At 41.7% G+C, this 24,171-nt stretch overlaps 1 protein-coding gene across 4 annotated transcripts in view; it reads left to right on the forward strand.

Annotated features, from left to right (window-relative positions):
* LOC143774425 (potassium channel subfamily T member 2-like) overlaps window positions 1-24,171 on the forward strand; it is a 283,326-nt gene that overhangs the window by 102,470 nt on the left and 156,685 nt on the right. For all 4 annotated transcript variants that reach the window (XR_013215530.1, XM_077262007.1, XM_077262009.1 and 1 more), the window contains exons 6-7: window positions 8,338-8,397; window positions 22,640-22,714. Coding sequence is in view for 3 of the 4 variants with exons in the window: in XM_077262007.1 (XP_077118122.1) it covers window positions 8,338-8,397; window positions 22,640-22,714 (135 nt within the window). In the remaining variant the exon portion in view is untranslated. The remainder of the gene's footprint in view (window positions 1-8,337; window positions 8,398-22,639; window positions 22,715-24,171) is intronic.

Here is a 24,171-nt window from a genome sequence, read left to right on the forward strand (position 1 = left end):
TGGTCCCTGCATAGCACTATTATGTGATCCCTGTATTTCACTATTATGTGGTCCCTGTATATCTCTATTATGTGGTCCCTGTATAGCACTATTATGTGGTCCCTGCATAGCACTATTATGTGGTCCCTGCAGAGCATTATTATGTGGTCCCTGTATAGCACTATTATGTGGTCCCTGTATATCTCTATTATGTGGTCCCTGTATAGCACTATTATGTGGTCCCTGCATAGCACTATTATGTGGTCCCTGCAGAGCATTATTATGTGGTCCCTGTATAGCACTATTATGTGGTCCCTGTATAGCACTATTATGTGATCCCTGTATAGCATTATTATGTGGTCCCTGTATAGCACTATTATGTGGTCCCTGTATAGCACTATTATGTGGTCCCTGTATAGCATTATTATGTGGTCCCTGTATAGCACTATTATGTAGTCCCTGTATAGCACTATTATGTGGTCCCTGTATGGCATTATTATGTGGTCTCTGTTTATCACTATTATGTGGTCCCTGTATATCACTATTATGTGGTTCCTGTATGGCACTATTATGTGGTTCCTGTATGGCACTATTATGTGGTCCCTGTATAGCACTATTATGTGGTCCCTTTATAGCACTATTATATGGTCCCTGTAAAGCAGGAGAAGGCTATAAGAAAATAGCAAACCAGTTTCAATTTGCCCTTTCCTTAGTACAAAATGTAATTAATAAATGGCAGTTACCAGAAACAGTGGAGGCCAAGATAAGATCTAGAAGACCAAGCAAAATTTTATTGCGTGCTGATCGTAGGATTGCTAGAGAGGAAAATCAGAATCCCTGGACTGCAAAAGACCTTCAGAAAGATTTAGCAGACTCTGGAGTTGTGGTAAATTGTTCTACTGTTCAGAGACACCTGCACAAATATGGCCTTCATGGAAGAGTCATCAGAAGAAAAACTCTCCTGCATCCTCAATTTCAGTAAACTAAATAGCAAAGCCACTAGAGAATTCTTATGCAAAAGATGAACTGGTATAGTAATCTACAAATCTAACATAATGACTAATACCTAAAATAAATTCTTTATTAATAATTCTATAAAAACTTTTAGACAAATTGCCACAGACCTGCAGCCCGAAAAACAAAAAACACGTACAAAAGCTCCTAGTACCCCCTACTGCTCCCTGATGCACCCTTCCTACCAGCGGAGGTTGGCACCCTAGCTTGTACGCAATGTGGCGCCCCTGCTCACCGACGGCTCACCCTGGATACAATCTGTTGAACCCTAGATAAGTGATAAATATGCAACCAATACACAACAACTAAACTAGTCAACAGAAAATTGTGCCATACAGATATAGAGTATCTAAAGGAGGAGGAGGAGGGTAGAGAGTGATCAAGTAAAGAAGGTGATGTCTTACCAATAATATCAGACACTATACATCTTACTTATTCAGTAAGGAGCCAAATGTGAACACATACTGATACAAATAACACAACTGACTAGAAAATAAATGGAAAACCCAGACCTAGAAGGAATATCACAAGGGCAAGGGTGAAACAACACAGCAATAAAAAAAATTGAAGGCCTTTGCTAACTGGCCCTATATTCACCCTATTGCCACTGTCCCTGCCTGACAGCGGAGGTTGGCACCCTATAACCCAACGCAAATGGCACCCCCGCTCTCGTCGGCTCACCCTCAGTTACCCTACGGTTACGGCAGACACAAGTTCCAGTCACTGGGTTAATTGCTTTTACTGGTACAGTGTCATACTGGTCCCAAATAGCTAGAACCTGCCCTATAAATTGTGCATTAGACCGGTACCACGGCTGACATGTTACTGGGAGCCAAATCAGAAAGTGTCCCCATAAACAACAAATGGTTCAATATTGCAGCTCTCCCTTATTACACAAAGCCCAGAAATACCCTGGGAGGAGGAATATAATGCCATGAATGCCTTGGAGGGAAATAAGGATATTATTATAAAACCCTTAGACAAAGGGGGTAATCTGGTCATCCTCGATCATAAAACGTATGTTAGCATATGTAAACTTATCCTAGGTGATAGAGATACTTATGGGATATTGGATTTTAACCCTACTGCCGAATTCACTAAGACACTCATGGTAATATTGGATGGTGGTTTAGAGGAGAAATTGATTTCAGATAGTGAGTACAAATTTATGGCACCTCGGGCCCCCACGATTCCTAAGTTTTATGCTATGCCAAAATCCACAAGGGGCTTGCCCCATTGAGGGGATGCCCCATTGTGACGGGTGGGTTCCCTAAGTTAAAATGTGGGGATCTATGTGGATCATATCCTTCGACCTTTTGTTACCTCTCTCCCCTCCTATGTGAGAGACACGTCGGATTTGCTGTGTAAGATTGATGGCATCTGTGTTGATAGAGGAACACTATTATGTTCAATAGACGTTGAAGCTCTGTACAGCAGCATCCCACACCTGATGTGTTATGATCCGGTGGTAGGATCTCAAAACTGACCAGACACATATGACCAGAATATAAGGACAAGTTCTGGGGATGTGGAAGCTATACTGACCGCAATCCTGATCCTATCCACACACACTAAAGGCAGCCGTGGAGCGTTCTTAAAAACCTTGACACCTCTTCACAGCTTGAGAAACTGACTACCCCTAGAGAGAAAGCAAAGACCTCACTTGCCTCAGAGAAATAACCCCAAACTTTTAGAGAGCCCCCCACAAATAATAACGGTGAGTTAAGGGCAAAATACAAACGTAGAAATGAAACAGGTTTAGCAAATGAGGCCCGCTAACACTAGATAGATAGGAAATAGATAGGAGTCTGTGCGGTCAGTACAAAAACTATCAAAAATAAGCCACGCAGAGAATGCAAGAACCCCCACACCGACTCACGATGTGGGGGGCGCACTCTGCACCCCAGAACTAACCAGCAAGCGAAAAATCACATAAAAGCGAGCTGGACTGAACTCATCATTTACAGAGAAACGTTTTCAAGGAAATAATGAGCAAAATGAACAAGCAAACTTAGCTTCTCCAGCAGGAGACTGGTCACAAGGAATATTCAGGAGAGCTGAGATACAGGACTGAATACACCGACAGCAGGCAACAAGTGAAGGTCCAGGTGAATTAAATAGGCCCAGCATAGCAGGAAATGAAGCAGCTGAGCCCAGCCACAGACCAGCCATATCGCTAAAGGCCACCAGAGGGAGCCCAAGAACAAACTCACACAGTACCACTCATGACCACAGGAGGGAGCCCGAGAACGGAATTCACAACACTGATGGGTCTTAAATCCAGGGTGGTGTACTTTAGTAGACATAATGATTTCACATTGAAATTAATGGAGTACATTTTGACTCATAATTTCTTTCTTTTTGACGGCAAGTACTTCCACCAGCGTAGGGGGACCGCGATGGGGTGCTCTTGTGCGCCTTCGTACGCTAACCTTCCCCTGTGCTGGTGAGAGGAAATGATCGTCTTTCTGGATGTGGAAGTCTGGTGGGCAGAGAAAATTTCAGCTTGGTATCGTTACATAGACGACGTGTTTGTCATCTGGGGTGGTTCAGAGAATGAGTTTGAAAGATTCATACAAGAACTAAATATCAATACCATTGGTTTACATTTTACTTCTGAATGCCATCAAAGTGAACTAGCATTTCTTGATGTAACGATTAGCAAAAATGAATCGGGTTTCTTGGATACTAGGGTGTATCGCAAACCAACAGCCACTAATGCCCTTCTGAGGTGTGACAGCCACCACCCTGTCTTCCTTAAGAGGGGTATTCCCCATGGACAGTACCTCCGTATTAGGAGAAATTGTTCCCAGGAAGGAACTTTTAGGGCACAGGCGTATGACTGAGAGACCGTTTTAGGGAGCGGGGAGACCCAGACTGGGTGTTGAACCCGGGCGTTTAGAAATGCCCTTCAGAGAGAAAGATGTACATTTCTACAACCCCATGATCAACAAATTGTCAGTAATGCCTGTAGAGTTATTGGTACATACGATAGCCAATCAGACAATGTTTATAGGATTCTTAGGAAACATTGGCAGATCTTGCAGGCAGACATTACCCTTGAGGATTTTATTCCCTCCCAGCCTCAAATTACCTTTCGGAAGGGGAGGTCCCTCAAGGACCGATTGGTGCATCTGGCTTGATAGGAAAGTTTGTGGCACATTTTGATGTGGTAACTGCTCCTTCTGCAAAGTGATCTTACCAGGCAAAAGCTTTTTGAGTGCTTCAACAAGTCGGAGATTCTTTACAAGGGATTTTGCTAACTGTAAGACAACAGTAGTTATTTATATGGCAACATGCTCCTGTCCTATGAATTATATAGGTAAAGCTAAGAGGGAATTCAGGAAACGGATAAGTGAACATCTGGGAGATGTGAGAAGTAAAAGAGACACCCCTATAGCTAGACACATGTGGGAGTGCCACCAAGGTATTGAAGACATTCTCAGATTCTGTGTATTGGAAGTAGTCAGACCAAATGGCCGACAGGGCGACTGGGACAAACTACTATTACAAAAAGAATCCCAGTGGATCTTTAGAATGGAGTCAGTAACCCCTATGGGGTTAAATGAACAACTTACCTATAGCTGCTTTATTTGAAACTATTTTGTTTGTTAAGTCGTTGTTATTTACAGCGACTACTCTACCCATTATTTTATGGTCATCTGGCCTTATGGCATACACTTATGAGATAGTGTGTGAGCACCTTCGGGAGATTGATATAGCTCCTCCTGTTCTATCAATATATAATTATGACAAATGTTCCGTAATATGGTTGGGGCTATTAGAGGTGACCATAATCCACTGGGATCGCTGAATCTTTCCTCCTTGTATTAGAAGTGTTGGGAGAAAGATACCTGTCGCTCAGGCCCTTCTGGGCTTTGGGTTTGAGGAAGGCACTTCTAAAACAGTGTGGAATTTGGAGAAGCCATCACCGTTGTCACACAGTGGTATTTTGACCAGTGCGCATGCGCGATATGAAGCGCAACTCTTCCTGGGTTTCTGTTTCTGCCCCTATGCGGTAGTGCGCGTGTGCCGAGTGGAACGCAGGGTTGTGAACTGCGCATGTGCGAGATGGAAAGCACTACCGACAGGAAGTGGGCGCTGATATGAGGAGGAACTAATGAACCTCTAGTGCCTGTGATTTGTTGAGACATGCGCGGTTCTGATTATGAGACAAGAAGACAAGGTATGGCATCACTGGACACATTCTCGTGCACTCCTTCTCACACGGTCTATGGGCCGGATTAAGCGGGCCTTATAAACCCCATGTTCCTGATATACCATACACCTGCAACCAGGATGTCCTGACTGTCGTATGCTGCATCTTCTGGCATTGTTTGGTCCATTCGCATCCTGATGAACTGACATCATGGAAGGGAAACGTGTTGAGGCATTTGTTCATCGCTTGGACCCCAGATAAGATTGCTTGTTTGTTTTAGTGTCGCTGTATTTCTGGGCTTTGTGCAATAAGGGAGAGCTGCAATATTGAACCATTCGTTGTTTATGTCACAATCCACAATAGATGACCTCAATAGGCGCAAGCTGAAGGTTGTACAATGGCCCTCACAGTCCCCTGATCTGATGGGGACACTTTCTGATTTGGCTCCCAGTAACATGTCAGCCGTGGTACCGGTCTAATGCACAATTTAAAGGGCAGGTTCTTGCTATTTGGGACCAGTATGACACTGTACCATTAAAAGCAATTAACCCAGTGACTGGAACTTGTGTCTACCGTAACCGTATATCGTATGGTGTACCTATCTTGGCTTTGGTTCTAGGCTGAACCCCTTATTCTTACCTTTGAGCGCACTATGTTGAGCTTATTTACTGTCCTGTGCACCCTCTGTCCCAGTTTTTCCTGCACACGTGGTTCCCTCACTGTCCCTTGGCTGGTTATCTTTATCTTGAGAGATGAGAGGGTAAGTGTGTAGGGTAACTGAGGGTGAGCTGACAAGAGCGGGGGCGCCATTTGCCTTGGGTTATAGGGTGCTAACCTCTGCTGTCAGGCAGGGACAGTGGCAATAGGGTGAATATAGGGCAAGTTAGCAAAGGCCTTCAATTTTTTTTATTGCTGTGTTGTTTCACCCTTGCCCTTGTGATATTCCATCTAGGTCTGGGTTTTCCATTTATTTTCTAGTCAGTTGTGTTATTTGTATCAGTATGTGCTCACATTTGGCTCCTTTTTGAATAAGTAAGATGTACAGTGTCTGATATTATTGGTAAGACATCACCTTCTTTATTGATCACTCTCTGCCCTCCTCCTCCTCCTTTAGATACTCTATATCTGAAGGGCACAATTTTCTGTTGACCGATTTAGTTGTTGTGTATTAGTTGCATAGTTATCACTTATCTAAGGTTCAACAGATTGTATCCAGGGTGAGCCGTCGGTGAGCGGGGGCGCCATATTGCGTACAAGCTAGGGTGCCAACCTCCGCTAGTAGGAAGGGTACATCAGGGAGCAGTAGGGTGTACTAGGAGCTTTTGTATGTGTTTTTTGTTTTTCAGGCTGCAGGTCTGTGGCAATTTGTCTAAAAGTTTTTATAGAATTATTAATAAAGAATTTATTTTAGGTATTAGTCATTATGTTAGATTTCTAGATTACTATACCAGTTCATCTTTTGCATAAGAATTCTCTAGTGGATTTGCTATTTAGTTTACTGAAATTGAGGATGCAGGAGAGTTTTTCTTCTGATGACTCTTCCATGAAGGCCATATTTGTGCAGGTGTCTCTGAACAGTAGAACAATAAAAGTTTTTATAGAATTATTAATAAAGAATTTATTTCAGGTATTAGTCACTCTGTTAGATTTCAAAGCCACTAGAGACTCAAGGTCTACAAAAATTCAATTTTCAACAGCAGAAAAAAAGGCAGCAACATTTACCCGCCCAGATCTTGGAACAAATGCACTGCCTTTTTTTCTGCTATTGAAAATTGAATTTTTGTAGACCTTGAGTCTCTAGTGGCTTGGCTATTTAGTTTAGTGTAGGACTCGTAAGCGTGGGGACCTTTGGCGTGGTTTACAAGCTTGAGTATTTTGGCCAAAATATCAACCAATACCTCACTATTTTTGTATATTTTTTGCACTGTATTTTTCGGGGTGCAGCCAAGCCCAAACACGTTCGGTCTCGCATGAGGGGTGTTTGCACTGGGATGCATTGAGAGTGTGCTGGCCAGCCAGCCTAATCGAAAAGTAGGGGCGTGACTAATAGGCTGTGACCCAGACACTATGCAGTACCATTGTGTGAACAACGTCCTATGTGGGCCTTTATTGTGCAATTGTATACTGGGCAGTCACCTCCTCCAGGAGTGGGTATTTGGAGAGTGGCTGTTGATCTGGTATTTTGCACCTGTGTTGCTATCATCTTGCTTTATGGACTGGCTGCACCCTGCAGTGCATTTGTTCCAAGATCTGGGCAGGTAAATGTTGCTGCCTTTTTTTCTGCTGTTGAAAATCCTCAATTTCAGGAAAAGAACATCTCGCCAACCATTAAGCATGAGTGGATCAATCATGCTTTGAGGTTGTGTTGCTGCCAATGGCAAAGAGATATTTCACCGGTAGAGGAAAGAATGGATTCAATGAAATTTCAACAAATTCTTGATGCAAAAATAACACCATCTGTAAAAAAGCTGAAGATGAAAAGATGAAGACGATGGCTTCTACAAATGGATAATGATCCTAAACACATGTCACAATCCACAATAGACAGCCTCAATAGGCGCAAGCTGAAGGTTTTACAATGGCCCTCACAGTCCCCTGATCTGAACATCATTGAAAATCTGTGATTAGATCTCAAAATAGAAGAGGATGCAAACGACCCAGGAATCAGAATCTCACAGAACTGGAAGAATTCTCCAAGGAAGAATGGATGAAAATCCCTCAAACAAGAATTGAAAGACTCTTGTCTGACTACAGTGTTTACAAGTTGTGATACTTGCAATAGGGGAGTGGCACTAGATACTAACCATGCAGGGTGCACAAACTTTTACATCAGCCCATTTTTCCTTTTGTATTTTCTTTAAATGAAAAATATGACAATATATACTTTTTTATCTAAAATACAAAGGGAATCTGTCATCTTTAACTTTAGGACTTTTAGAAATCAATTAATCTTCAACTTGCTTAACTGTTCACAATAACAGTAATTTTGACCAGGGGTGCCCCAACTTTATCACATCCCACGGTATGTGTGCTCTCTATGGCAGTATTATATGGCACTCTGGTAATAATTAGCTGCCCTTGCCCTTGGGACAGTGTTAGTCTCTGTTTCTCTCCTTCCGATCCTTTGTGTATGGCAGAATTGTTGAGCAATCTTACAGCCTCTCGTTCTGTGTTCTCTCCTCCAGGTTCTCGTTGCGTTAATCAGCTTTCTGGAGACAATGCTCCTCACCTACCTGGGATATAAGGTAGGTCTCGTCCTCCGCAGCGTAGTGTGAATGTGCCCCAATTCCGGACAACACCTGTATTTTTGGACCAAATATTTAATCTGCTTTATATTTGTAGCTCCAAATATCCAGGAGAGTTCACACTTGTGTCTTCTAGGTCTCCACATCAGCTTTCACTCCCCTCCCTGTATCACCTCCGTCCATCTCGTGTCGCCTCCTCCCTGAACCGCCACATCCACGTCCCTCTCCACCACGGTCCTGTCCATTTTCTTCTTCCAATTTATCCCTCCCCTCTTAAGCTTTCCTTGTGCATCAAAATCCTTTGTCTTCCTTACTCTCAATTTTTTTTCTTCCCTTCTTTCTTTTGTCTTTCTTTTCATTCTCATTCTTTTTTTTCTTCATCTTTCTTTTTTTATCTTTCTTTCTTTTTATTTGTTTTCTTTCCTTTCCTTCTTTTTTCATGTTTTCTGTCTTTCTTGCTTCCATTCTTTCTTTCTCTCTTTTTTTTGTTTTCTTTCCTTCCCTTCTTTATTGTTTTCTTTCTTTTTTTATCTTTCTTTTTTCCTGTCTTTTTTTCTTCCTTTTTTCTTTCCGTTTTTCGCATGCTCTTTTGTATCTTATTTTCCCTCCCTTCTTTCTTCTTTCTTGTATTCTCTCTTTTTTTCTGTCTTTCTGTTTTTTTTTCTTTCTTTTTACGCGTTCTCTTTTTAATCTTTCTTTCCTTCCCTTCTTTCTCCTTTCTTTCTTTTCTTTTCTCCTCTTTTTTCTTTTTTCTTTATTTTCCTGTCTTTTTTGTTCTCTTCATCAATTTTTCTTTTTCTTTCTCTTTCTCTCTTTTTTCTCTTTCTTGGTCTCTCTCTTTCTTTCTTTCTCTCTTTTTTTCCCTCCCTCTTTTTTCCCTACACATCTCTCTTCTTAGTTTTTTTCCTTATCTGTACATCTCATACCTATCCACTATCATCCTCAAAGGTCATCCATAGTTTGTGCTCCCAGGCTCTTCTGTCTCTCTGAGACTTGAAGTTACCTTTCAATAGCAGTAATTTCATGTCCATGATGCTGCGATCAGTGATACAGAAATGTATTGCCACAGGTAGATCCATTCTTTTTTTATTTTATTGTGTGGCGATGAGAATTCATCCTTGCTCTAAGCTTTTGCCCTGTCTCCCCTACATACAGACCCTCAGCTGGACGTTTGGTACATATAATTAGAGGGAACCTGTCACCCCCCAAGGCCTATTAAAGTAAAAGAGTCACCTTCAGCAGCACTAAGGCTGCATTCTGTAAAGGTGGCTCTTATGTTTATTATCCCTAGGAACGCTGAAATAATAATTTTTATAAATTTCCCGCCATACCCCTATTGAGTCAGGGAGGTGTGTTTTCTCCCCCCTGACTCAACCGCCTCCTCCGAGCGCCGCCTCCTCCCTTTGTCGTGTAGCGGAGGCCCCAGATCCCGCCCCATAGTGTGTTATGCCGATGTCTCGCGAGATTTGTGAGGTTTGCGCGGTGTACTGGACCTGTTATCCCCTTAAGGCAGGGCTCCCCAACCTGTAGCTCGGGAGCCACATGTGGCTCGCGGCTCCATGAATTGTGGCTCGCGACTGTCTGCCAGCTTGATGCATTAGGTCCAGGTCTAGCAAACAGGTATGAAAAGCACATCTCAAAATGGTGAATTTTGTGAGTAGCCCTGCACAGAATTGCAGATCTGGATGCACATTTACTGGTCTTAGGGGTTTAGAGATGTTTTAGGTACACTGGAGGTTTGTACTACCTGTTAGAGGATGTGCTCAAAGCTGGATGTGACAGTGTGTTGGGAGAATACTGAATGGGAGTATTGTGGGAACCCCCGGATCTCAGTGTACTGCTCTGGAGTGATTTCTGTGGAAAAGCTTTGGTTATCATTATACCTGTAATGGGGGCTTTGGTTGACACTACTTTGAAGGGGGTGGGAGCTGCATGTGGCTCGCGACCCTCTCTCAGTGCTGAATGTGGCTCGCGACCCTCTCTCAGTGCTGAATGCGGCTCTCAAGGTCAGAAAGGTTGGGGACCACTGCCTTAAGGTATACCATTGTCATCTATACCCCTTGTATACTGCAATCACTTATATGGCGCACTACATTCACTATTAGTTCTATATGAGAACACAGCATTCTATTTTTAATGACTAGTTGTCTTTCACATTTGCACTTTGTGAGGTTGTGTATTCAGCTCTCACGTGAATAGCATATTTATATTTTTATTATCATAATCCTTCACTTTTTTACACCTTTTTTTATGCAATACATGGGTTATAGTATTATATTATGCACTAGATGGTGGCCCGATTCTAACGCATCGGGTATTCTAGAATATGCATGTCCACGTAGAATATTGCCCAGCCCACGTAGTATATTGGCCAGCCACGTAGTATATTGCACAGCCCACGTAGTATATTGCCCAGTGACGTAGTATACAGCACAGAGCCACATAGTATATTGCCCAGTTACGTAGTATATTGGCCAGTTACATAGTATATTGCCCAGTGACGTAGTATACAGCACAGAGCCACGTAGTATATTGCACAGCCCACGTAGTATATTGCCCAGTGACGTAGTATATTGCCCAGCCACGTAGTATATTGCCCAGTGACGTAGTATATTGCCCAGTTACGTAGTATATTGCCCAGTTACGTAGTATATTGCCCAGTGACGTAGTATATTGCCCAGTGACGTAGTATATTGCCCAGCCACGTAGTATATTGCCCAGCCACGTAGTATATTGCCCAGCCACGTAGTATATTGCCCAGCCACGTAGTATATTGCCCAGTGACGTAGTATATTGCCCAGTTACGTAGTATATTGCCCAGTGATGTAGTATATTGCCCAGTTACGTAGTATATTGCCCAGTGACGTAGTATATTGCCCAGTGACGTAGCATATTGCCCAGCCACGTAGTATATTGCCCAGTGACGTAGTATATTGCCCAGCCACGTAGTATATTGCCCAGTGACGTAGTATATTGCCCAGCCACGTAGTATATTGCCCAGTTACGTAGTATATTGCCCAGTTACGTAGTATATTGCCCAGTGACGTAGTATATTGCCCAGTTACGTAGTATATTGCCCAGTGACGTAGTATAGTGCCCAGTGACGTAGTATATTGCTCAGCCACGTAGTATACAGCACAGAGCCACGTAGTATATTGCACAGCAACGTAGTATATTGCCCAGCCACGTATGTCACAGGTTAAAAAATGAAAAATAAACATATACTCACCTTCCGAGGGGCCCCTTGTAGTAGTTCTGTCGCCTGTGTGCGGTGCAGGCGGCAGCTTCCGTTCCCAGGGTGTGATGACGTCGCGGTCACATGGCCGTTACGTCATGGCAGGTCCTTCTCGCAGACCATCCTTAGCACCGGAACTTGCCGCTTTCATGGAGCGGTCACCGGAGTGTCGCGAGGAGCGGGAAAGGCTGCAGATGGTGAGTATATAATGATTTTTTATTTTTAAAATTATTTTTAACATTAGATGTTTTTACTATTGACGCTGCATAGGCAGCATCAATAGTAAAAACTTGGTCACACAGGGTTAATAGCGTCGGTAACGGAGTGAGTTACCCGCGGCATAACGCGGTCCGTTACCGCTGGCATTAACCCTGTGTGAGCCATGACTGCGGGGAGTATGGAGCGGGCGCCGGGCAGTGACTGCAGGGGAGAAGGGAGGGACTAATCGGACTGTGCCCGTTGCTGATTGGTCGTGGCAGCCATGACAGGCAGCTGGTGAGACCAATCAGCGACTTGGATTCCATGACAGACAGAGGCCGCGACCAATGAATATCCGTGACAGACAGACAGACGGAAGTGACCCTTAGACAATTATATAGTAAATATTGCCAATTAGGGGTTACTAAATAACTATTTACATATTTATTTCTTGCATGTTTTTTATATCTTGGTCCTGCATACGTGCACATTGTTTTTATTACATGTTTTATGGAATATTGTTTGCCACATGATATTGTAACCAATAAAAAATATATACGGTATATATTCTTTCGCCTGTTCTCTTGTCTGGGCTTCCCTGTTTATCCACTGCTCTGTATTGGCTCTTGTATACTGGTTCAGAAAGGTCTTTCTGAGGCACCGAGGTGTTCATTTCTATCTGTAGGGCATGAAACTGATGGCCGGACTGTAGACAATATAGTTTTTATGTGTTTTGGATGACAACTGTCTCATCTAAGATATATTGGATGGTCAATTGGCTTCTGGTTCAGGGACGTCTCTATTTTATTGTTCTGGATCCTGTTGATGGTGTTCAAAAAGCTGATTTCAGTGAGTATTTAGTTGATGGTGAAATGAAACTGTGAAGTAGTTCATGGAACATCTTCAGCTGTTGCTCAAACTCTGTCCAGATGATTAAAACATCGTCAATGTAACGGTAATAGCCCAGAGACTTGATGGGACAAGAGGATGAAAAGACACTTTCAAGCTTGGCCATGAAAAGATTTGCATATTGTGAGGTAATTTTGCTTCCCATACCTGTACAAGTCTCCTGTAAATATATGTTGTCATCAAAATGCAAAGTAATTATAGATGAGGATTAATTTTATAAGCTTCAGTTTTCCATTAAGACTTTGTAGGCATTTAATCCATCCTGGTGTGGGATATGAGAGTAAAAGATTCCACATCCATGGTGGCCTGGATGGTTCCTTCTGGTAGACGACCTGTTGTTGGTAGTTTATTCAATAGGTCAGTTGTGTCTTGAATGTAAATGGGTGTAGCCTTTACCAGGGGCTTAAGAACACCCTCTACCCTTCCAGAAACGTTATCCGTAAGGTGCTCACACATGAAATAATTGGTCTTCCCGGATTTCCTGATCGCAGCATCATGGACATCAAATTGCTAGTACTGAAAGGTAACTTCACATCCCAGAGACAGAAGAATCAGGGAGTACAAATTTATGACAACCTTTGACACATTTAGTGCAGGAATGAATGTGTTCCATGTATTTCTTTCTTTCAGGAAAGATATATATCTTGGTACCGTGTTAGCCAGTAGATAGAAAAATATTTAGAATTGAGAGTCCTCAGTGGTTGATACCTTTTAATGGCTAACTGAAAAGATGGTAACAGATTGCAGCTTTCGAGACTACACAGGTCTCTTCATCAGGCAAAGAGTAAAAGAATCTCTTAAGAATCACATATTTATGCACAACATAGCACAGCAAAAAAACAAAAAAACAACCATGTATAAGACAGGTGACATGAAGCAGAATTACCATGGGTGATAAACAGTTATGTCCATAAATATTGGGCCAGTTCTTAGATAAGGATTGTTTTATTGTCCTGTGATTAGGGTCTCTGTTGTGATGACCCCTCATAGTCTAAGGGGCAAGTTCCTTAGTTGATGTAAAAAGACATAAATCCGTGTGACACATTCATTCCTGCAGTGAGAGTGTCAAAGGTCGTCATCAGTTTATATTCCCAGACTCTTCTGTCTCTCTGTGCTTTGAAGTTACCTTTTAACACAAGTAATTTAATGTCCATAATGTTATGATTTGGGAGACAGAAATGTATTGCCACAGGTAGATCCATTCTTTTTTCTCTTATTGTATGGTGGTGAGAGTTCATCCTTGTTCTCAGTTTCTATCCTGTCTCCCCCGCATACAGACCCCCAGTTGGACATTTAGCACAAATAATTAGGTACACCACATTAGATGATGCAGCCGAAAGTACCTGGTACTTGTAGTCCTGATGTGAATTGGGGATCTTTATCTTGTCCGTGGTCATTATAAATAGACAGGTTTTACATTTTTTCTGGTTGCAGGGAAAGGTTCCTGCAGCTGTTGGAGAGGACAGGGAGCTCTTGACAATAATGCTTCTTAGATTTGGGGCTGCCTAAAACACAGTAGTGAGGGGTCTGGAAAAATTGCTTGTAGTCGGGCATCTTTTTGCAGTAAAGGTTGTAATTTCCGTGCAGCTCCCCTTAGCGCCTCCAGATTTGGATTGTAGGTAACTACTAGAGGCACCCGGTTATTTTCTTCCTTAGCTTTGTAATGTAGCAGGTGATTCCTTGATATTCTGGTGGCTCTTGTAATCTGGTTTTCAATTGTTCTTGGATGGTAGCCCTGATTCAAAAAGGTCTTTCTGAGGCGACCAAGGTGATCATCCCTGCCCATTGGGTTGGAACATATACGATTGTATGTGATGGCTTGGCTGTAGACAATGGAGTTTTTTATGTGTTTTGGATGGAAACTGTCCCATTTAAGGGATGTTGGACGGTCGATTGGCTTCTGATACAGGGATGACACTCAACCACTCCAGCACTGAAATTAACTTTTTGGACACCATCATTAAGCTGCAGAACAATAAAATAGAGACAAGTTGATGGTGGGATGAAATTGATTAAACTGTTCATGGAACGTCTTTAGCTGTGGCTCAGACTCCGTCCAAATGATTAAAATGTCATCAATGTAGCGGTAGTACGCCAGAGGCCTGATGGGACATGAGGACAAAGTCGCTTTCAAGCTTGGCCATGAAAAGATTGGCATACTGTGGGGCCATTTTACTTCCCATTGCTGTGCCACTCTCCTGTAGATAGATCTTCTTGTCAAACTCAAAGTAATTGTGGGTGAGGATGAATTTTATAAGTTTCACCACAGAATTTGCATCAGTCCCTGTGTTTTCCAGGAAGAATTTGCAGGCATTTAATCCATCCTGGTGTGGGATATTGGAGTATAAAGATTCCACATCCTTGGTGGCCAGGATGGTTCCTTCTGGTAGAGGACCTATTGCTGATAGTTTATTCAATAGGTCAGTTGTGTCCTGAATGAAGCTGGGTGTGTCCTTTACCAGGGGTTTAAGAACACCCTCTACCCATCCAGATACCTGCTCAGTAAGGGTGCCCACACATGAAATAACTGGTCTTCCTGGATTTCCAGATTTGTGGATTTTGGGAAGCATGTAGAATGTCCCTGTTCTTGGACTTTCTGGTATCAGGTCATTGGCTCTTATGGATTCGTCGGGCAGACAAGATACCAACTTGTTTAGTTCCTTGTAATAATCCTGTGTAGGATCCGACTCCAATTTTTTGTAGTAGCGTGTGTCCATAAGTTGTCTGTTTGCTTCCTTCATATAGTCTGATGTGTTCATCATGACTATTGCACCTCCCTTGTCAGCAGGTTTGATGATGATTTCTTTGTTGATTTTCAGAGACTGTATGGCCTTTCTCTCCTGGGTAGTGTTGAGCATTCCGATACCGCAAGTATCGGGTATCGGCCGATACTTGCGGTATCGGAATTCCGATACCGAGTTCCGATATTGTTGTGGTATCGGAAATCGGAATCGGAAGTTCCCAGTGTATGGTTCCCAGGGTCTGGAGGAGAGGAGACTCTCCTTCAGGCCCTGGGATCCATATTCATGTAAAAAATAAAGAATTAAAATAAAAAATATGGATATATTCACCCGTCCGGCGGCCCCTGGACCTTACCGATTGTAACCGGCAGCCTCCGTTCCTAAGAATGAGGAGTTTAGGACCCTCGATGACGTCGCGGCTTGTGATTGGTCGCGTGCCGCTCATGTGACCGCTCACGCGACCAATCACAAGCCGCGACGTCATCGAGGGTCCTAAACTCCTCATTCTTAGGAACGGAGGCTGCCGGTTACATCGGTAAGGTCCAGGGGCCGCCGGACGGGTGAGTATATCCATATTTTTTATTTTAATTCTTTATTTTTTACATGAATATGGATCCCAGGGCCTGAAGGAGAGTTTCCTCTCCTTCAGACCCTGGGAACCATCCAGGATAGCTTCCGATACTTGTGTTCCATTGACTTGTATTGGTATCGGGTATCGGTATCGACGATATCTGATATTTTTCGGGTATCGGCCGATACTATCTGATACTGATACTTTCAAGTATCGGAAGGTATCACTCAACACTACTCCTGGGCACTGATGTTGGATACTAGTCTCCTGTTAGTATCTATGATGGTGGATTTTATCACATGTCTGAAGGAGTCTATATATTTATCCAAATGAGGGTTGCGTCCAGGTGGAGGTGTCCAGTCTGACCTCTTCTTTGTTGTTACGATCCCTTTTCCTTCAATCCAGGTGGGTTCTGAGTCTTCTGTATCATTGAAATATTCCCTCAGGCGCAGTCTCCTGAAAAAATGTTTCATATCACTGCAGAGTTTAGTTTTATCCAGGGCCTTAGTAGGGCAAAATGAGAGTCCTCTGGAAACCTTTACTACAACCTTTACTACAAAAAGATGCCCGATTACAATCCATTTTTCCAGGCCCCCCACTACTGTGTTTTAGGCAGCCCCCAAATCTAAGAAGCATCATTGTCAAGAGCTCCCTGTCCTCTCCAACAGCTGCAGGAACCTTTCCTTGCAATCAGAAAAAATGTAAAATCTGTCCATTTATAATGACCACGGACAAGATAAAGATTCCCAACTCACATCAGGACTACAAGATCCCAGGTACATTCAGCTGCGTCACTTCTAATGTGGTGTACCTAATCATTTGTACTAAATGTCCAACTGGGGGTCTGTATGTGGGGGAGACAGGGCAGAAACTGAGAACAAGAATGAATTCTCACCACCACACAATAAGAGAAAAAAGAATGGATCTACCTGTGGCAATACATTTCTGTCTCCCAAATCATAACATTATGGACATGAGATTACTGGTATTAAAAGGTAACTTCAAAACTCAGAGAGACAGAAGGGTCTGGGAATATAAACTGATGACGACCTTTGACTGTCTCACTGCAGGAATGAATGTGTCGCATGGATTTATGTAATTTTACATCAACTAAGGAACTTGCCCCTTGGACTATGTGGGGTCATCACAACAGAACCAACCCCAATCAGAGGACAATAAAACAATCCTTATCTAAGAATTGGCCCAATATTTATGGACACAACTGTTTATCACCCATGGTAATTCTGCTTCATGTCACCTGTCTTATACATGGTTGGTTTTTTGTTTTTTTTCTGTGCTATGTTGTGCATAAATATGTGATTCTTCAGAGATTCTTTTACGCTTTGCCTGATGAAGAGACCTGTGTAGTCTCGAAAGCTTGCAATTTGTTACCATCTTTTCAGTTAGCCATTAAAAGGTATCAACCACTGAGGACTCTCAATTCTAAATATTTTTCTTTCTTTCTACATTAATTAAGAAATGTGCTCCTCAGACTTTGTGGGGACATCACAACCCTGGGCCAGACCTCAATCAGAGGACAATAAAACCTTCACCCTTCTAATCTATGAACTCCTCCAATATTTACTGTTTCTCCTCTTCCCACATTGATAGTTCTGCTTCACGTCACTTGTCTTATTACGGCATTATTCCTGTGCCTTGTTGTGTAGAAATACGCTATTTTTCATATTTTCTGTTATTCTATGCCCGACGAAGAGACCGGAGGCGTCTCGAAAGCTGCTATCTTTTCACTTAGCCATTAAAAAGAGGACTGTGAAATTCCAATATTTTTGACGTATTCAGATAGGTCCGCATCTTTGCGTGACATCTTCCCTTCTGTTTATCTCCCCACATTAAAGTACCTGCCAGTGGTTTGCAGTTTGTGTAGTTAAGAGATTTGGTGATCTGCGTAGACGGATAGTCTTCTGTGGATAAAACGGTGTCAGGTTCTATTTGAGGTTCTACTGTTCTCGGCACAATTAGATTTGACAGTGAGGGACAGGTAATTCCCTTTTTGGCGCGATGTCCCCTTTGTCTTAAGTGTTCAGTCTCTTCTAATTCCTATTATGTACGGGGAGGACGGGACCTGTCATATGGGCGCCAGGTAACTTTCCAGGTAGCTCATTAAAGAGAGCAAAGGATATGAAGGTGTTAAGAATGAGCATTTTTAGGTAAAATAATCCCATCTAGATGTTGCGTTAGGGCATACCGGCCTGAAGAGGCTCCGCGCTCCTGTACGGGCTCTGCGGGGGCCGGCCCATCCTGGCCTTACATGGTTTACAAAGGTAATACCAGGGGTTAGAGACATCACACCTACAGCGATCGGCTGATTGGCTTGTATTTAACCCCTTCCCAGCCAGGCAATTTTTTCATTTTTTGCTTTTTTTTGTTTTGTGTTTTTTTTCCTCCTCTTTTTCCCAGAGCTATCATATATTTTTTTTAAAATTTTTGTTCTTTTTCCATCCTTATCGCCTTATTAGACTTTGTTGCACGCTGGATAAGTTCCAATTTTGAATCACACCATTCATTTTACCACTAAATGTAAAAAAATAAAAATAATCGCAAAATGCTAGTGAAACGGACATAAAGAAAACATTTGTTAAAATTGTTTTTTTTTGGAGTTTTGTTATTACAGTGTTCATTGTGCTGTAAAAACGACCGAGCAACGTGATACTCCAGGTCAGAACGATTACGGCGATACCAAACATGAATAGTTTTTCATGGTGAAAAAAATGATATTCGCAAACAAACAAAAAAATTTACTTGTATCGCCATTTTCAAGGATTTTTTTTTATCTTTCCATTCCTTGACTTGTGTAAGAGTTTTTTTTTTTTTTTTTTTGTATTTTGTAGGTTTCATTGATGAAATATTTGGCTACATATGAAGCTTTGATCGCATTTTATTGCGGCGACCAAAAAAACCCTTAATTTCAGAGTTTTTATTTTACTGTACATATTAATCATCTTAATAGTTTTGCTATAAAAAAGGTGTTTTTTTTTCTTTTCTTTTTTTTTTGCTTCTTTATATTTGATAGGGTAAAAGATTTTTTTTTAACTTTTATTTTTTTTTCCTATTTCATAAATGTATTATATTTTATTTTTGTACTTTTATTTTTTATTTTCCATCGGAGATTTGAACCTGCCTGATCACTTCTTTTATATACTACGACACTACTGCATAATCAAAATGACGATCTCCTATGAAGTGCAGCCAGAAGATGAGCTTCATAAGAGGGCTATGATAATTTCAGGCCATCGGGTATCCTGACAACCCATGACCTCATGACCTGAAGGTCAATGGGTTGCGGTTCACAAATTTGCAACCAACAATAGACAGAATTTGCAAACATTATTAATGATACCCAATTGCAAAAAAAAATATTTTTTTAGCCCCAAAAACATGCATTTAAGTAAAAAAAATTTGAAATTTGATAACTAACTTAAAGGGGTTGTATAGAGTTAAAAAACATGGCTCCTTTCTTCCTTAAAAAAAAGCGCCAAAAAATGTCCCCAGGTTGAATGTGTTGGTATTGCAACACTGCTTTATTCAATTCAATGCCACTTACCTGCAATACCAGACCCAACCAGTAGGCAGTGGTGGCGCTTTTTCATACTTCTTTTTTTTACTTCTAAGGCCGGCGTCACACTCAGCGTATGGAAATACGGTCCGTATTTTACATGCGTAATACGCAGAAATGTTCCCAAAATAGTGATCCGTATGTCATCCGTAGGCAGGATGTGGCAGCGTATTTTGCCCATGTAAACCTCCGTATGTAATCCGTATGGCATCCGTACAGCAAGATTTTCTTGCCGGCTTGCAAAACGGACATACAATGGATCCATGGGCTGAAATATTCATGAAAACATATATACAGTCTATATATATATATATATATATATATATATATATATATATATATATATATATATATATATACGTTTATATTTAATACAGCGCAAGATAGGAAAAGCCAGCAATTGAATTACCGGCTTTTAAGCTATCTCCTTCACAAACCCGACAGGATATGAGACATGGTTACATACAGTAAACCATTTCATATCCCTTATTTTTTCACATATTCCTCTTTACTAATGTTAGAAGTGTATGTGTGTTAAATTTGGGGGCTCTAGCTGTTAAAATAAAGGGTTAATTCACAGAAAAAACTGACGTGGGCTCCCGCGCAATCTTCTCCGCCAGAGTGGTAAAGCCAGAGACTGAGGGCAGATATTAATAACCTAGAGAGGGACCATGGTTATTGCCCCCCCTGGCTAAAAACATCTGCCCCCAGCCACCCCAGAAAAGGCACATCTGTAAGATGCGCCTATTCTGGTACTTGGCCTCTCTCTTCCCACTCCCCTGTAGCGGTGGGATATGGGGTAATAAAGGGTTAATGTCACCTTGCTATTGTAAGGTGACATTAAGCCAGGTTAATAATGGAGAGGCGTCAATAAGACACCTATCCATTATTAATCCAATACTAGTATATGGTTAATAAAACACACACACATTAGGAAAAAGTATTTTAATGAAATAAAGACACAGGGTGTTGTAATAGTTTATTATACTCTCAATCCAACTGAAGATCCTTGTCACCTGAAAGAAAGTTAAAATAAAAAATCAACAATATCCCATACCTTCTGTCGTTCAGTCTTGTCCCACGCTGTAAATCCATCTGAAGGGGTTAAATATTTTTACAGCCAGGAGCCAGCTAATGCAGCTGTGCTCCTGACTGTAAAATCTGGGGAATGAATGGAAAGCAGGGGAACGTAGCTACCTAGACTTGCGGTGCTGCGGCCCCTGCTGGCATAACCTCAGATGAACTCGAGTGTGAGAAAATATTCTTAAAAATTCCCACGCTCGAGTTCATATGAGGTTATGCCAGCAGGGGGCGCAGCACCGCAAGTCTATGTAGCTATGTTCCCCTGCTTTCCATTCATTCCTCAGATTTTACAGTCAGGAGCACAGCTGCATTAGCAGGTTCCTGGCTGTAAAAATATTTAACCCCTTCAGATGGATTTACAGCGTGGGACAAGACTGAACGACGGAAGGTATGGGATATTGTTGATTTTTTATTTTAACTTTCTTTCAGGTGACAAGGGTCTTCAGTTGGATTAAGAGTATAATAAACTATTACAACACCCTGTGTCTTTATTTCAATAAAATACTTTATTCTCAATGTGTGTGTGTTTTATTCACCATTTACTACTATTGGATTAATAATGAATAGGTGTCTTATTGATATCTCTTCATTATTAACCTGGCTTAATGTCACCTTACAATAGCAAGGTGACATTAACCCTTTATTACCCCATATCCCACCGCTACAGGGGAGTGGGAAGAGAGAGGCCAAGTGCCAGAATAGGCGCATCTTACAGATGTGCCTTTTCTGGGGTGGCTGGGGGCAGATGTTTTTAGCTGGGGGGGGGCAATAACCATGGTCCCTCTCTAGGCTATTAATATCTGCCCTTAGTCACCGGCTTTCCCACTGTGGCGGAGAAAATTGCGCGGGAGCCCACGCCAGTTTTTTCTGCGATTTAACCCTTTATTTTAACAGCTAGAGCCCCAAAATTTTGCACACACACTACTAACATTAGTAGTGAGGAATATGCAAAAAAAAAGGGATATGAGATGGTTTACTGTATGTAACCATGTCTCATATCATGTCGGGTTTGGGAAGGAGAGAGCAAAAGCCGGCAATTGAATTACTTTTCTGCGATCTAGCGCTGCATTAAATAAATATATATATATATAGGTGTCTCACTGACATATACAGTATATATGTATGTATATATATAAAATCTTCCTATTCTATGTGTAGACATTTATTCTACCTATTCTATTCTATTCTGTCAGTGTGATTTTACTGTACACTGCACTGAATTACCGGCTTTTCACTAACACCGCTGCGTATTTCTCGCAAGTCACACTGTTGGTCTGTGTGTAATCCGTATTTTTCTTGCCCCATAGACTTTCATTGGTGTAGTTTTTGCGCAATACGCTGACAAACGCAGCATGCGATTTTCTACGGCCGTACAAGACCGTATAATACGGATGCGTAAAATACGGCAGATAGGAGCTGCCCCATAGAAAATCATTGGTCCGTGTGTAATGTGTATTTTCTGCGCCTCTCATACGTCCATAAAGCTCGCTAGTGTGACGCCGGCTTAATCCTAGAAGATAATTTTTTTTCCCAATGATTTTTGGCCCCCAAAAAACATGCATTTAACAAAAAAAAATTATCCCCAAAGCTGGAAAACCCCTTTTATTCAACTCCTCTTTAGTCAATGTATTGAAATTAGATAAGCAACTTAAAGGGGTTGTAACAAAAAAAAAAAATGTCTGTTTTCTTATTTAAAAAAGCTCCAAAGGTTGAATGTTTTACTCTGCTTTTATCCAGTGCAATGTAGCTGACCTGCAATACCAGACACAACCTGTAGGCAGTTTTGGCGCTGTTTTCCACATTTTTTTTTTTTAATCTTAGAGGATAATTTTGTGTTTTTTTTCTGCAGCCTTGTTGTGACACTAATAAGGGCATCCCCTTTAAATATTATATATTATGTATTATACATACATTTTTTTGTTATATTACAGGGCAATATTTGGGAGCAGTTGCTGAGATTCCCGTTTATTCTCGAGATGTTCAATACTCTGCCGTTCTTTGTTACTGTAAGTACCAATCCCCCCACCCACTCCACTCGTTCATTGCCCTTTTCACCCTCTTCCTCTTGCAGAGCCGCTGACCCGCACATCCCCCCTGATGGCAGCCCCCCACCCACCTCGGGCTTTCCCCATTAATCCGCAGACAGGTTGTGAGCATTGATCCACAATGTACCTTTCCTGACAGCCATTCATGTGGAATAAAAGCCTTTTATATGGGAATGTAGGTGCGGGGTTATAGACAGTCGCTTATTTTTAGCGCTTTTACCGCTGTTTGTTCCATCCCGGGTCATAGAGGTGACGTATTTAATACTAACAGGTTATTTTATTCGCACCCCAGCCAAAGCCAGTTTGGAAAAAAAAAGAAAAAAAAAAGTCCGACAGAGGTTTAATAGTCCATTAAAGCACATAAATAGGAGTCTATAAAATATATTATTATAGCGTTATCTTGTTCCAGGAAAGTTGGGTAAGAACCAGTCATGGCCGCCCTTAACGATGTGCCATCTATGGTGAAGCATGGTACAATATATTTTTTTTCTGTGAGACTTCTATTTCAGACTGTTACCATAGAGGCACATTTTTTCTGCATAGGAGCTGTGTACATAAAACATTATTTTTTTTTTGCATTGAAGCAATAGGGAAAATAGTTGCAAATGTATTCACACCCTTTCAAGCTACAACTGTAGGGAGTGAAGTTGCACCCATAAGCCACACAAGTTCTTTTTCATGTCTTTTTATTCTTTACCTCATTCTAATAGTTTATGCCGCCCTCTATTTCTAATTAGAAGTGAGTCCTGAATGTTCCTCGGGGGCGTGGAAAGTTCTCAAAACCCCAACAGACAGAGGAGAACGGCTACAAAGTTTATATTTGGAGAAACATCAGCCACCTGTCATGCCCGGACTCAGCTCCGGGGCCCAGTAGAGTAATTAATTAATGCTTTACTAGACTATTAAACAGGCCTGAGGCTGTCCCATATGGGATCTATTATAGATGCTCCAAATGGAATAATCCCTTTAAGAAGGACCTATCACTAGGTCAAAGGTGTCTTTATTTTGCCCTTCTTTTTCACACTGCTCTCCTTTATTTTTTTTAAATCCGATATTTCGCTCCAGAGATATAAAGCCTTTTTATTTATCTATTCCTGGTCTTTCTAAAGGGGCGTGGCTCACCGCGTTATTATGCAAATTAGCCTAAGGACAATCCCCAGAGGATCATGTGAGCCACGCCCCTTTGTGAAAGACCATAAAAACGAGTACTAAATAAAAAGGTCCATATCTCTGGAACGGTTTGGCGGATTTTCAAAGAACAAAAAGCAAAATACTCAGGTGAACAGCGGGAATAAAATAAGAGCACACAACATCCACTTTGATCTGGTGACAGGTCCTCTTTAAGCATATGGATTTAGCAGAGGGGGTCCTGGCCTACCCATGGATACTCCCATTCCTTTGACTGGCCACTATCGTAA

Source organism: Ranitomeya variabilis, chromosome 5, assembly GCF_051348905.1.
Source record: "Ranitomeya variabilis isolate aRanVar5 chromosome 5, aRanVar5.hap1, whole genome shotgun sequence".
NCBI classification, from domain to species: domain Eukaryota; kingdom Metazoa; phylum Chordata; class Amphibia; order Anura; family Dendrobatidae; genus Ranitomeya; species Ranitomeya variabilis.